Source organism: Planococcus citri, chromosome 2 (assembly GCF_950023065.1).
Source record: "Planococcus citri chromosome 2, ihPlaCitr1.1, whole genome shotgun sequence".
Classification (NCBI taxonomy): domain Eukaryota; kingdom Metazoa; phylum Arthropoda; class Insecta; order Hemiptera; family Pseudococcidae; genus Planococcus; species Planococcus citri.
In genome coordinates, this window is record NC_088678.1 from 21550996 (window position 1) to 21564751 (window position 13756).

Consider the following 13756-nt stretch of genomic DNA (forward strand, 5'->3'; position numbering starts at 1 on the left):
CACAATGGCGAAACTCACCAATGGTATGAATTTGGATTCTTTTCATCAATTTGGGGCCAAATTATGCTTTTCCAAAAAAATTAGCTTTCTGTACTTTTCAACTTTGACCCTTCCAACTGCAGGGGTCAATTCTAGATTCCAAGAGAACCCCATTCCCCAAGTTTGACTTTATTTGATTAATTAGAACAGGCTCCAGGTCATAAAATGTAAAAATCACGACCGTGCATAATGCGTATACCTACTTATAAAATTTGGCCAAAAATCCACTTTTTTGACTCTGAAAGGAAATTAAATTGGTTTGGAAGGCTGAAACCTGCAAAAGGCACTTCTGGTACATAACCTCCCCCTAATGTACTGTGAAAATTTGGACCCTCTAGGTCAATGTGAAGGAGCTACCTACACGGGGTGTTCTAAAAGGTGAGAGGGGTCAAATGGGTTTGGAAGGTTGAAACCAGCAAAAGGCACTTCGGGTACATCCTCCCAATGTACTGTGAAAATTTGAATGTTCTAGGTCCATTTGGGGAGGTTGTAGGCTTTCCTAAAGGTCGAAAAACCCGTAAAATAACCAAAAAAATTCATTTTTTTGACCTCGGAGAGGGGTCGAGTAGGGTTGGAAGGTTGAAACCTACAAAATACAATCAAATGGCACCATCCCATTGTATGCTGGACATTGGGGCTCCTTAGGTCAATTTTAAGAGCGTGGTGGGGTCAAAAATAGGGTCAAAATCAGGTTTTTTCCACCTTAAATGGGGTGGAGATGACCTAGGAAGCTGAAATTTGGATATGTTGTTTACAATGGCGAAACTCACCAATGGTATGAATTTGGATTCTTTTCATCAATTTGGGGCCAAATTATGCTTTTCCAAAAAAATTACCTTTCTGTAATTTTCAACTTTGACCCTTCCAACTGCAGGGGTCAATTCTAGCTTCCAAGAGAACCCCATTCCTCAAGTTTGACTTTATTTGATCAATTATAACAGGCTCCAGTTCATAAAATGTAAAAATCACTGTTGAGAGTGACTTATAAATAAAAATGTCTGCCCTAGACCGGCTGAAAATCCAGTTTTTTGACTCTGGAGAGGGCTCAAATAGGGTTAGAAGATTGAAACCTGCAAAAGGCACTTCGGATACATCCTCCCAATGTACTGTGAAAATTTGGATGTTCTAGGTCAATTTGGGGAGGTTGTAGGCTTTCCTAAAGGTCGAAAAACACATGAAATAGCCAACAAAAATTCACCCTGGAGAGGGGTCGAATAGGGTTGGAAAGTTGAAACCAGCAAAATACACTCAAATGGCACCATCCTATTGTATGCTGGACATTGAGGCTCCTTAGACCAATTTTAAGAGTGGGAGTGGGATGGGGTCAAAATCAGCTTTTTTCCACATTAAATGGGGCGGGGATGACCTAGGAAGCTGAAATTTGGATATGTTGTTCACAATGGCGATACTCACCAGTGGTATGAATTTGGACTCTTTTCATCAATTTGGGGTCAAATTATGCTTTTCCAAAAAAATGACCTTTCTGTCATTTTCAACTTTGACCCTTACAACTGCAGGGGTCAAATCTAGCTTTCAAGAGAACCCCATTCCTCAAGTTTGACTTTATTTGATCAATTAGAACAGGCTCCAGGTCATAAAATGTAAAAATCACCATCGTGCTGATGACCGCAAATAGCCCCATTTTTTTACAAAAATTTGGCTAAAAAAGAACTGTTGCACAATTTTGGAAAAAATTAGCATTTTTTAAAACTAATTTACCTACTTTGGCAGAAAATGGAATTTTTTGACGATTTTGGCAAAAATTGAAACTTGATAACTTTGGCAAAAAACTGGGACTTTTTTTGGTACCTAATTCAGGCGAAAAAGGGAATCTTTTAATAGCATTTTGGCAGAAAACAAGAATTTTTCACAATTTTGGCGTAAAACGACATTTTTTGACAAATTTTGGAAAATGGCTTTTTTTGGTGAAGTAATTTTTTTTTTTTTTTTTTAAACCTAATGTATAAATTTAAATCAATTTTTATTTTTATTAATTTTCTAAACATTAAATTAATAATCAAAAACGTTTGATTTATTTTTATAAAAAATCAATTTTAAAAAATTAATTTAATTAACATAATAAACCTGTCTTCTTAGTTCTTATCACATTTTTGGTAGAAAACAGAACTTTTTTGACAATTTTCGCAAAAGGAAGGATTTTTATTTGGCAATTTTGAAAAAAACAGGATTTTGATAATTTTAATTGCAGCAGAATTTTTTTTGGAAATTGGACAAAAAGCAGTACACTACATATACTTTATAAACAGCTGAGGCGAAAATCCATACTTTTTAAATTTAGGGTACAAAGGCGGATTTTCTCCTTCTCGGCAATTTTGAGAAAATTGGAACTTTAAACAATTGACGCAAAATTAGCATTTCTGGACTTTTTTTTTTGTTGCAAAATTGGGAATTTCTGACAATTTTAACAAAAAGCAGGACTTTTTTTTTTACAAAGACAAAGACAGAAAAAAAAGTATTTTGTTTAATAATTTTGGCAAACCATCGAGCAATTTTGGAGCTTACTAAGATGGGGGTATTACCATTTATTCTTGTGTGACGAAAGAATCACAACGAAAGCTTCCGAGTGAAATTCTTAGACTTTTTTCGGTTTTCCAGAGAATGGATACCCTTTCATGAAGACGTGGATTTCAGAACGCGAAGGCTGCTGGAATATGTCAAAATAGGTTTTCAGAAACATCGCTGTTCAATAACTATTTTCAACGCTTCTAAATTAGTTCATTAAAATTGATTTTAGGTTCGCCATTCACCGATGCAAGTGGCCGAGAAATTCTCTCACAAAATTTAATTAAAGTTGAATTTTGGATGGCACAGAAGCTGCATTTCAAAATAAACATCGATATCTTTGAATTTTACCAGTAAATAACAATCAGCTTTCCGCATTGATTTTACCAAATACAAAACTTGGTTTTAAAAAATGAATAAATAAAACCGAGAAAAAAATATAAACAAATTTATTACAAGTTGACTAATAGCACCGAAATGATGCACACAGGAATGGGTTAGTTATTACAAATAAAATACCCATAGCAGGGGTGAATACATAATTTGTATATTAATAATTGCAATTGCAAGGGTATAAAAAGTATACACGATAAAATGCACAACGTAGGTACATCATCAATAAAAATACCAATAAGAAATAGATAAAAATCCCTAATACACGCCATTTGAAATTTGAATATCTTCAAGAAATACATTTTTACAGAAATACCGAATTAGTCTTCGACTATACGTGTATTACTTACTCGCGTTATCCGCGAGTTTAAATGGCAGCGATTCGCATAAATAACTATCAAAGTATAAGATAACATCACAAATTAAAACAAAAATGCAAGAAATTTGGAAATTTGAAGTGAAATTTTAGCTATATTAGACTCGTTTGTTGTCAGTTAAAACACGAACTATACTACCTAGTCCGCCTACAGCGAATGCTTTCTCGTGCCATATGAGTAAATGAGCGCTGCTACCTTCGGTAGGTGTTTCGAATCCTTTATAAATGTATTTCATCAACGTATCTACTTGTTCGATGTCTAAACGTTGGATGACGTCGTCCATTTGCGATGATTTTATCGACAGCATTACCTTCATCATTAATCGTAGAGCTTTATCCTGCGAAACGAAATGATTAAAAGTATGGCGTTGGGTTTGCTCGTCGAAAGACTGACGATGGTGAATGCTTACTTTTATTTGAGGATTTCGATTCTTTACCGACATCGGGGCGTTTTTCAAAACGGTGATCAAAGCTTCGTCTAGTTTACCTCTGTAAAGAAGTGTTTCGTGTTTGAATTTCTAGTTATACAGACGATGGATATTGTATTAGAATTTAGATACATAAATTAATACACGTACTGATTAATTAGAGATGTAATTTCTGCGTCATCTGGAAAGTTGGACGGTACACCGGTCTCGGCTGATTCATCGATCTTGAAGTTATCTTCGTTGTATTGGTCCACATCGATTTTTCGAAAAGTTGTACTCGACGTATTTTTTGCCATTGGTCTAGATTCTACTTACGGTTCAAGGAGAAATATACTTCAAAATGTACTATACACACGATGAATAAATTAATTAATTAACGGAGAAAGCTCACTGAACCAAAATTGAAAGAATTTGATAAAATTTCTGTTCAGCAAAATTTGCAAAACAAGAACAAAATGAAATCGTTTTATGGACTTTGTGTTTTTTATACAGGCAGCGTTTTTCACACTGACGTCATTCAACATTCGGCCAATCACAAATGGAAACGAATTTTTACGAACTCTCGATCGTAAATGACGATTTTTACGAAATATTGCTAGAATTTAAAAATGATTGCGTAAATTATTAATTGTATTGTTTCATTCGTGATTCGACTATATCTTCGAAGTTTGAATTACTAATTATCGATATCCATGAATAAAACAACGATCAAACGAAAGTTGTACTGATAATAAAATCATACCAATTACCATACCTTGGCTGAGACGATTCGATTACGTATATTTTTTGCGATCATTGAAATGCAATTAGTAGGTAATGGTCGAACATTAATTTTTGTAGATTTTAAAACAGCAGGTTCCAAAGTCCGACTGCTGTATCTAATTACGACTATTATAGAATGTTTTCACTCTTTTTAACTGTGATAATAGTGATGAGTTTCAGTTTTAGGTCATTTTTATCAAATACCTATTTCATGTTTGAATGATTTTACTCGCAGTCTCTCAGCAATTCGAATCGAAAATCTTCATAATCTGAAAATTGATAACAACTTACTGCAACTGCATGAAATTGAATAGATTTCAATCATGTATCGTCATATAGTTATATTTGAACGAGTTTAAATTATTGATTAGTGTCGAGTTGAGCAGTATGATTTTCAAAATGTTATTTTTATTGTTCTATTCGTTTTTATTCGTTACTTCTTCGGTTAACGAAGCTGCAAGTGAGGAATTGCACGAAGAAAAGTCACGTAAGTTGAAAATACTAGGTCGATTTTATATTTTTGAAAATAATTATGAGCATTTGTTATTATTATCTGTAGTCTTGGTTGTAAAAGAAAGGAATGAACGTGAAATAAATTAATGCAAATTGCAAAATACAAACAGATAAATTTTGCTAAATTTGCCAGGTACTTAAGTGTTGAATAAGTAGGTCTAGGTACTTTCAAAATAGGTACTTTTACTTAATATTGAAGTTCAATTTTAATATTAATAATTTGTGTTTCGTGATACATATATCTAATACCTATACCAAGAATGTGTTTGCCATACTTCAATTTGTACCCATTGTAAATGAGAAATTAATGAAATAAATTTCTTGCAGCTGCCGAAATACAAGATCCAATAACGCTAAGTGAAACTAAAGGTAATCCCGTAACGATGATATGTGATTTAAAATCGAATGGAACAACGGATATAATTTGGAAGAAAAATAACACTCAACTGATCAGTAATTCGCATTACAATATATCGCAATCGCTTCCAGAATATCAGAATAACAGCATCATAAGCTGGAGATCTACTTTGAAAATTTCTTCTTCAACTTCAAACGACACTGGAACGTATAATTGTGAGTTTAATGCAACAAGCAACGACTTTAGAACTTTCAAGTTAACTGTGATTGATTCGTCCAATTCACGAGACCTCTGGCTGTCTTATCTTTTCATTTTGACTGTAATTTGTATTTGTATATTGGGCGTGTATGTCCTAAAGTACGCGTGTAAATTGTAATCGGTGTGATATTTTCGTGGTTTATTTTTAAATCAGTGTTATTTTTTGTCTAAGAATTCGTTTTTTAGCTAATAAATAGAATGTACATATTATTTCATTGGTTTTAAATTCTTTACGCTGTATAAAATTGAAGAAAAATTCGTACATGGATGGGAAAATAAAGACTAAAAATCACCTTAATAACCTAATAGGACAATAAGTACCTACTTATCCAATTTTTTTTTGAAAAAATTATTTGAAATTGAAAAATTAAATCAAGTTTATTTTGAAAATTAATATTTTTTTTTCTAAAATCAGGAATAGGAAGGGAACTTTGATATGACGAAATGAAATAGGTAGTTTTTAGAAGTAGATACAGGAACTACATATAATTGGAACCCATAAATAATTACCTTCTTTGAGCACAAACCTCTTAGAAATTACGTCAACAACAATCACTCTCGATTATTCACAAAACATTATCGTAAGATAATCTCAGATAATATACGACAACTTGCAAGTTGCAACAAAATGTAACATTCCTGCATAATTGGATACCTTTCTTTATGTACTTATTACTTACTATCTATTGATTTTTGAACCAATTCTGATAAATTTATCGATCTACGTGGCATACTTACTCGTACATATTTCTTGATTTTATTCAAAATTATACCTACCTTTAAGTTGAAAAAGTATGATTGTTTCGGGAAGTGCACATAATTTCACTCTCGATTCAAGTGAATTTGCTAAAAGGTGTTTTAAAATGTCAGAAGTTAAGCAGTGTTGCTATATATGTTCTCTGAGAACGGGTACATTGGTTCTGTTATGGATAGTTTTGGTAAGTAGTGATCCACTACCTACATAATTAATTAGGCACTGTACCTTAGCTTGGTATCTGCCTACCACTGCTGAAATGCACCTCACTATCAGAGGAGTGAAGCTGACAAGAGAACATCTTGAAGTGTCACACTCAGATTTTAACGAGACCGCAATTTTTGAAAAGAGCATAGTCTAAAACCCCCAAAACCAAATTTTCAGCTGTCCGAGTTCATTTTTCGATTTTTGGCGAATTTTTGAAAATTCAAAATTGACTGTTTTTGGCGATTTATGCTTTTTTTAAAAAAAGGTACGTACTTGATCAATAAAAATGGTCAAAATAAGTCCCAAAACTAATATTAATTACTCAAATCCAAATTTCACCATTTCCAGCCATCCTGAAGCCTCCAGCGCGATTTTTCAATTTCTCCAGAATTTTGAATTTGCTCCAGAAGGCGTGAATATGGAGTTAGGCAGCTAAAAATCGAGCTGTATGTTACACAAGGCCTGTTTAACGAGTTTATCCACATTTGAGCCGATTTTGAAAGTGACACCTCAAAAGTGGCTTTTTGACCAACTTTTTTCAAAATTAAAAATCAAAAAAATCAAAAGTTTCCCGTTTTTGTAGAAATTTTCGAAATTCAGGCGAATCGCTGTATTTTGTTCAAAACTATCCCCCAAATCCAAATTTAACAATTTCCAGCCATTCTGGAGCCTCCAGCGCGATTTTCCAATTTCTCCAGAATTTTGAATTTGCTCCAGAAGGCGTGAATATGCAGTTGGGCAGCTAAAAATCGAGTTGTACATTACACTCGACCTGTTTAACGAGTTTATCCACATTTGAGCCGATTTTGAGAGTGACACCTCAAAAGTGGTTTTTTGACCAGCTTTTTTCAAAATAAAAAATCCAAAAAATCAAAAAATAACCGTTTGTGAGGAAAATTTTGAAATTTGCCTGAATCGCTGTATTTTGTCCGTAACTAACCCCCCAAATCAAAATGTTACAATTTCCAGTCATTCTGGAGCCTCCAGCGCGATTTTCAATTTCTCCAGAATTTTGAATTTGCTTTAGAAGGTGTGAATATGGAGTTAGGCAGCTAAAAATCGAGCTGTATATTACACTCAACCTGTTTAACGAGCTTATCCACATTTGAGCCGATTTTGAGAGTGACACCTCAAGAGTAGTTTTTTGAGGTGTCACTGTCCCTCCAATACGGCTGGAAATGGTAGAATTTGCGCTCCAGGGGTTAGTTTTTGAAGAAATACTGCGATTTGCGCGAATTTCAAAAATTTTCTCACAAATGGTTATCTTTTGATTTTTGGGATTTTTTAATTTTGAAAAAATCCAGTCAAAAACCCACTCTTGAGGTGTCACCCAAAATCGGCTCAAATGTAGATAGACTCGTTAAACAGGTCGAGTATAATATTACACAACTCGATTTTTAGCTGCCCAACTGCATATTCACACCTTCTGGAGCAAATTCAAAATTCTGGAGAAATTGAAAATCGCGCTGGAGGCTCCAGAATGACTGGAAATTGTAACATTTTGATTTGGGGGGTTAGTTACGGACAAAATACAGCGATTCAGGCAAATTTCAAAATTTTCCTCACAAACGGTTATTTTTTGATTTTTTGGATTTTTTATTTTGAAAAAAGCTGGTCAAAAAAGCACTTTTGAGGTGTCACTCTCAAAATCGGCTCAAATGTGGATAAACTCGTTAAACAGGTCCAGTGTAATGTACAACTCGATTTTTAGCTGCCTGACTCCATATTCACGCCTTCTGGAGCAAATTCAAAATTCTGGAGAAATTGAAAAATCGCGCTGGAGGCTCCAGAATGACTGAAAATTGTGGAATTTGGATTTGGGAGGTTAGTTTTGGAGAAAATACAGCGATTCGCGTGAATTTCAAAAATTTCCACACAAACGGGAAACGTTTGACTTTTTGGATTTTTTAATTTTGAAAAAAGGTGTTCAAAAAGCCACTTTTGAGGTGTCACTCTCAAAATTTGCTCAAATGTAAATACACTCGTTAAACAGGTCGAGTATATTACACAACTCGATTTTTAGCTGCCCAACTTCATATTCACGCCTTCTGGAGCAAATTCAAAATTCTGGAGAAATTTGAAAAATCGCGCTGGAGGCTTCAGAATGGCTGAAAATGGTAAAATTTGGATTTGGGTAAATAATAATAGTTTTGAGACTTATTTTGACCATTTTGACTGATCAAGTACGTACTTTTAAAAAAAACATAAATCGCCAAAAGCAGTCAATTTTGGATTTTCAAAAATTCGCCAAAAATCGAAAAATGAACTTGGGCAGCTGAAAATTTGGTTTTCGGGGTTTTTGACCACGCTCTTTCCAAAAATCGCGGTCCCGTTCAAATCGGAGGGTGACACCTCAAGAGGTTCTCATGTGAGCTTGAAAAAAATGTAGGTTTCCTCTCCTAAAAAATGTATTTTATGAATAAACCTTGTATAATTTATACCATAGATTGGCTGCAGTTTCCACATATGGAATGTTAATCTCAATACAACCGACTCGACTACCGATGACAACAAAACTCCCGCAGATACTAAAAATAGCGCAGTTGGTTCAAATTCCGCCAAAATAATTCGTAAAAAACGTTCCATCGTTGGAAATAATATCTTCGATACTGGGAAACTAAACCCTTTCGACAAAGTTAGCAAAACTGTCGATGGCATCGGTTCGAAAATCACTCAAGCAGTTCAAAGTATCCCGGATAAAACCAAAAACGCCATAGACGACTCGAAGAATACGTTGAGTAACCTCGCTAACAAAGTAGAAAAAGGTGTTTCGCGAATAAAAGAAATTATACCTTCGGAAGCTACAAAGATCGCTGAAAGTCTCCACAACGAGGCGAGCAATCTAGGAGGAAAAATTATCAACGAAACGGGAAAAACTATCGAGAATGAAATTTCAGTCGTTAAACAAATCTCTTCAAATATTTCGACTACCATTATCGATAATCTCCAAAACGGAACTAAAAATATCGTAGACGAAGCGAGCATCCCAGTGAAGTTTATAATCAACAAAACGGAGGAAATTATTGAAAATGGAATTTCAGTCGTCAAAGAAATCCCTTCAAAAGCTTCCAGTGTCGTTGACAGTTTATCGAATAAAACTAAAACCACCGTAGATGATTTTAGCACGCTAGGTAAGGATTTCATTAACGAAATAGATCCGAAGGAAACTATCCAAAATGGAATTTCTGCTGTCAAAGAAATCTCTCCAAATGAAGTTTCAAAGATCACTGAAAATCTCCAAAATAAAACCACGCTACCCTTGGACCAGATGGGGAATTTGGTTCACAACGCTTCCAACACCATTGTAGGCACTGTCAAAGATCCGGTTTCGTCCGTCAAGCAGACTGTAAATACGATTGAAAATTTACCAGAGAATTTACGTGATCGTATAGGAGACGATGTGGTGATAGGGATCAATAAACTCGTCGGTGTGGATAAACGTCTGGGTAATTTGGAAAGTATGGCGGAGAAAGTATTGCTGAATTGCGTTCATTACTTTTTTCTTATTTGGAGCATCCTTGGAATTATCAGTTCTGTGTTGGGAATTTATGGAATTCTTAAAGTAAATATTGCGCATTGACGTTGAAAATTGATTTTGTAAATAGGTACCTACCTAGGATTTGTAATGTCAAATAATCGATTTTTTGATACCTAATTTTTTTACAGATAATTCCGAAATGTCTGACGTTCAGCGTTTTTTTCTTCTATCTGTCTGTGATATCGGGTTTATTCGTCATATTGGAAATTAATGTTGATTCAAATACCGACCGTAAGATAATCGTACTGAATGAACTGGCGAAAATCGATTGGAAAGACCTTGAAAACTCTACGATTGTGAGCAATGCTGGACTTTCATTTTTCATAGGTTTGTACAGATTTAATGGACAGCGTTGAATAAGCAATTTGTCAAGAGTGATTGCAGTCGATTGGAATGAAACTTTGTTCATTGCATACTTACCTGTAGGTACTTACCTACCTACACTTATTCTTATTCAAAAAGCAGTAACCTTATCTCACAAGGGAACCTCTTGAGGTGTCACACTCCGATTTGAACGGGACCGCGATTTTTTGAAAGAGCATAGTCTAAAACTCCCAAAACCAAATTTTCAGCTGCCCAAATTCATTTTTCGATTTTTGGCGAATTTTTGACAATTCAAAATTGACTGTTTTTGGCGATTTATGCTTTTTCTTAATAAAGTACGTACTTGATCAATAAAAATGGTCAAAATAAGTCCCAAAACTAATATTAATTACCCAAATCCAAATTTCACAATTTCCAGCCATTCTGGTGCCTCCAGCGCGATTTTTCAATTTCTCCAGAATTTTGAATTTGCTCCAGAAGGCGTGAATATGAAGTTGGGCAGCTAAAAATCGAGTTGTACATTACACTCGACCTGTTTAACGAGTTTATCCACATTTGAGCTGATTTTGAGAGTGACACCTCAAAAGTGGTTTTTTGACCAGCTTTTTTCAAAATTAAAAAATCCAAAAAATCAAAAGATAACAGTTTCTGTGGAAATTTTTAAAATTCACGCGAATCGCTGTATTTTGTCCAAAACTAACCCCCCAAATCCAAATTTCACAATTTCCAGCCATTCTGGAGCCTCCAGCGCGATTTTTCAATTTCTCCAGAATTTTGAATTTGCTCCAGAAGGCGTGAATATGCAGTTTGGCAGCTAAAAATCGAATTGTACATTCCACTCGACCTGTTTAACGAGTTTATCCACATTTGAGCTGATTTTGGAAGTGACACCTCAAAAGTGGCTTTTTGACCCAGCTTTTTTCAAAATTAAAAAATCCAAAAAATCATAAGATAACCGTTTGTGTGGAAATTTTTGAAATTTGCGCGAATCACTGTATTTCTTCAAGAACTAACTCCCCGAGCGCAAATTCTACCATTTCAAGTCGTTTTGGAGCGAGAGTGACACCTCAAAAAACCACTGTTGAGGTGTCACTCCCAAAATCGGCTCAAATGTGGATAAACTCGTTAAACAGGTCGAGTGTAATATACAACTCGATTTTTAGCTTCCCAACTTCATATTCACGCCTTCTGGAGCCAATTCAAAATTCTGGAGAAATTGAAAATCGCGCTGGAGGCTCCAGAATGGCTGGAAATTGTGAAATTAGGATTTGGAGGGTTAGTTTTGGACAATATACAGCGTTTCGCGTGAATTTCAAAAATTTCCACACAAACGGGAAACTTTTGATTTTTTGGACTTTTTAATTTTGAAAAAAGCTGGTCAAAAAAAGCCACTTTTGAGATGCCACTCTCAAAATCGCTCAAATGTGGATAAACTTGTTAAACAGGTCGAGTGTAATATACAACTTGATTTTTAGCTGCCCAACTTCATATTCACGCCTTCTGGAGCAAATTCAAAATTCTGGAGAAATTGAAAAATCGCGCTGGAGGCTCCAGAATGGATGGAAATGGTAAAATTTGGATTTGGGTAATTGATATTAGTTTTGGTACTTATTATGACCATTTTTACTGTTCCAGTACGTACTTTTAAAAAAAATCATAACTCGCCAAAAACAGTCAATTTTGAATTTTCAAAAATTTGCCAAAAATCGAAAAATGAACTTGGGCAGCTGAAAATTTGGTTTTGGGGTTTTTAGACTATGCTCTTTCAAAAAATCGTGGTTCCGTTCAAATCGGAGTGTGACACCTCAAGAGGTTCCTTTGTCAGTCTCAATTTTCAGTTTTTCTGGTGTTGAAATTGAAAAAGTTAATCTAACACGACTTTTGAAAATAAGCAAAAATTAAAAAGTTCCTGAATGTAGATCAAAATTTTGATAAACGTGTTTTTGTATGTTTGTAGGTATATCAAATGGTCAGGTCAGTACCATTTGACAACAATATATTAAACAAATTTGGGTCCAGGGCCATTTTAATCATCTTATGAGGTGGGGGAGTAGAAGGACTCTTGATGCCTTGTTTAAAAATTCGAACCTATTTGGCTCCTTCAATTTTGAAAATATGCTATTTTATTAAGTAACTGTACTTTTTATGTAGGTATAGTTACGTCTTTAGAATTTGTCCATTTTCTGCTCCTTCAGCTATAATTTACGAGGCAAATTTCAGAAAAATGGAATACGAACAGAGTTATAAAATTATCTCTTTGTGCTAAAAATGAACATTGAACACCTGAAAAAGTTTCATTCTAATCAGCGGTGGCATTTTCTGACTATACTCTTGATTGTACAGCTCGATCAATCTATCCATTCACAAAAACGATATAATTATGTAGATACCTAAGTAGGCTGTGATGCTTCGCAGGTGTTTCTTTGTATTTCGCGATTGTCGTGAAAAGATGTCGAAGCATGTTACAAAATATAATATTGTCGAAGAAAAAAAATGCCACCTTGGAAGCAGAACACGAAATCGATGCTACAGCAACGAAAGACACAACTGTAATCGCTAATGTGTGATTGACCTGAGAATCGATGCAGGTTACATTTTCCCTGAAAAAAGATACGCTTATTAATTTCATCTTTTACAAGAAGAAATCGAATTGTTTTTGAATATACAAGTATCTTCCGTTTTTCCGATAGCTCTATAATCGAGACAATGTTTTACCTACTAAGAAAATTACTATATGAAGAGTGATATTCCAAAACTCGCTTTGTCCATTTTCACAACTTTTCAGGAGAGAGGAAAAACAGTTTCCCTTTAAACGGGTAAATTGGCTTTTTAGGCGAGTTTAGCATTTTATTTGGGTGGATTTATGATGTAGGAGTGTAGGTATACATTTCATCCACTAAATACTGCTGAAAAAAATTTCAATAACAATGGACAAAGCGCGTTTTGAAACATTATTTTTTTTTTAATTTTTAGTGAATTGGTTATTTAGGTGCGTTTAACACCTCATTTTCGTAGGTTGATGATGTAGGAATGTGAGTTAATACTTCATCTACCAGGTACCACTGAAAACCCAACTTTGATAAAAATGGACAAAGCGAGTTTTGGAATATCACTCTTCATATGTACTTAATAATATCCAACACCTTCACCTCTAAAAAAAACCTATATTAATAATCAAATTGAATGCTCGTAATTACGAAGGTGTATGAATAAAAGCCACAGATTTATATATGTATTTTTTAATCCATCGTCATTAATCATTATAAGCTTTTTCCACTTACTT

General features: G+C 34.5%; 2 protein-coding genes and 1 long non-coding RNA gene across 3 annotated transcripts; 2 read left to right on the plus strand and 1 right to left on the minus strand.

Annotated features, from left to right (window-relative positions):
• Positions 1-2994: 2994 nt before the first annotated feature.
• Arpc5 (Actin-related protein 2/3 complex, subunit 5) lies at positions 2995-4222 on the minus strand. Its single transcript, XM_065348990.1, has 3 exons — positions 3910-4222; positions 3742-3820; positions 2995-3669 (listed from the first exon to the last, which is right to left on the minus strand). The coding sequence occupies exons 1-3, from the start codon at positions 4053-4055 to the stop codon at positions 3430-3432; spliced, it is 465 nt and encodes a 154-aa protein (XP_065205062.1). The 5' UTR covers positions 4056-4222; the 3' UTR covers positions 2995-3429.
• A 111-nt stretch (positions 4223-4333) lies between these two features.
• LOC135834977 (uncharacterized) lies at positions 4334-5860 on the plus strand. The gene is made up of 2 exons (XR_010556801.1): positions 4334-5008; positions 5362-5860. It is a non-coding gene; the product is annotated as an uncharacterized LOC135834977 (long non-coding RNA).
• Positions 5861-6370: 510 nt separating this feature from the next.
• LOC135834978 (uncharacterized) lies at positions 6371-13703 on the plus strand. The gene is made up of 4 exons (XM_065348991.1): positions 6371-6588; positions 9058-10173; positions 10278-10476; positions 12889-13703. Exons 1-4 carry the CDS (start codon positions 6445-6447, stop codon positions 13038-13040), a joined length of 1611 nt encoding a protein of 536 aa, XP_065205063.1. The 5' UTR covers positions 6371-6444; the 3' UTR covers positions 13041-13703.
• The last annotated feature ends 53 nt before the right edge of the window (positions 13704-13756 follow it).

Coding starts and splice junctions, on each gene's coding strand:
- Arpc5 (XM_065348990.1), bottom strand. CDS start 4,055: ATGGCAAAAAATACGTCGAGTACAACTTTTCGAAAAATCGATGTGGAC. Junction 3,821..3,909: donor ATTACATCTCTAATTAATCA/GTACGTGTATTA, acceptor ACTTCTTTACAG/AGGTAAACTAGACGAAGCTT. Junction 3,670..3,741: donor ATCGAAATCCTCAAATAAAA/GTAAGCATTCAC, acceptor TTCGTTTCGCAG/GATAAAGCTCTACGATTAAT.
- LOC135834978 (XM_065348991.1), top strand. CDS start 6,445: ATGATTGTTTCGGGAAGTGCACATAATTTCACTCTCGATTCAAGTGAA. Junction 6,589..9,057: donor TTCTGTTATGGATAGTTTTG/GTAAGTAGTGAT, acceptor TTTATACCATAG/ATTGGCTGCAGTTTCCACAT. Junction 10,174..10,277: donor GAATTTATGGAATTCTTAAA/GTAAATATTGCG, acceptor ATTTTTTTACAG/ATAATTCCGAAATGTCTGAC.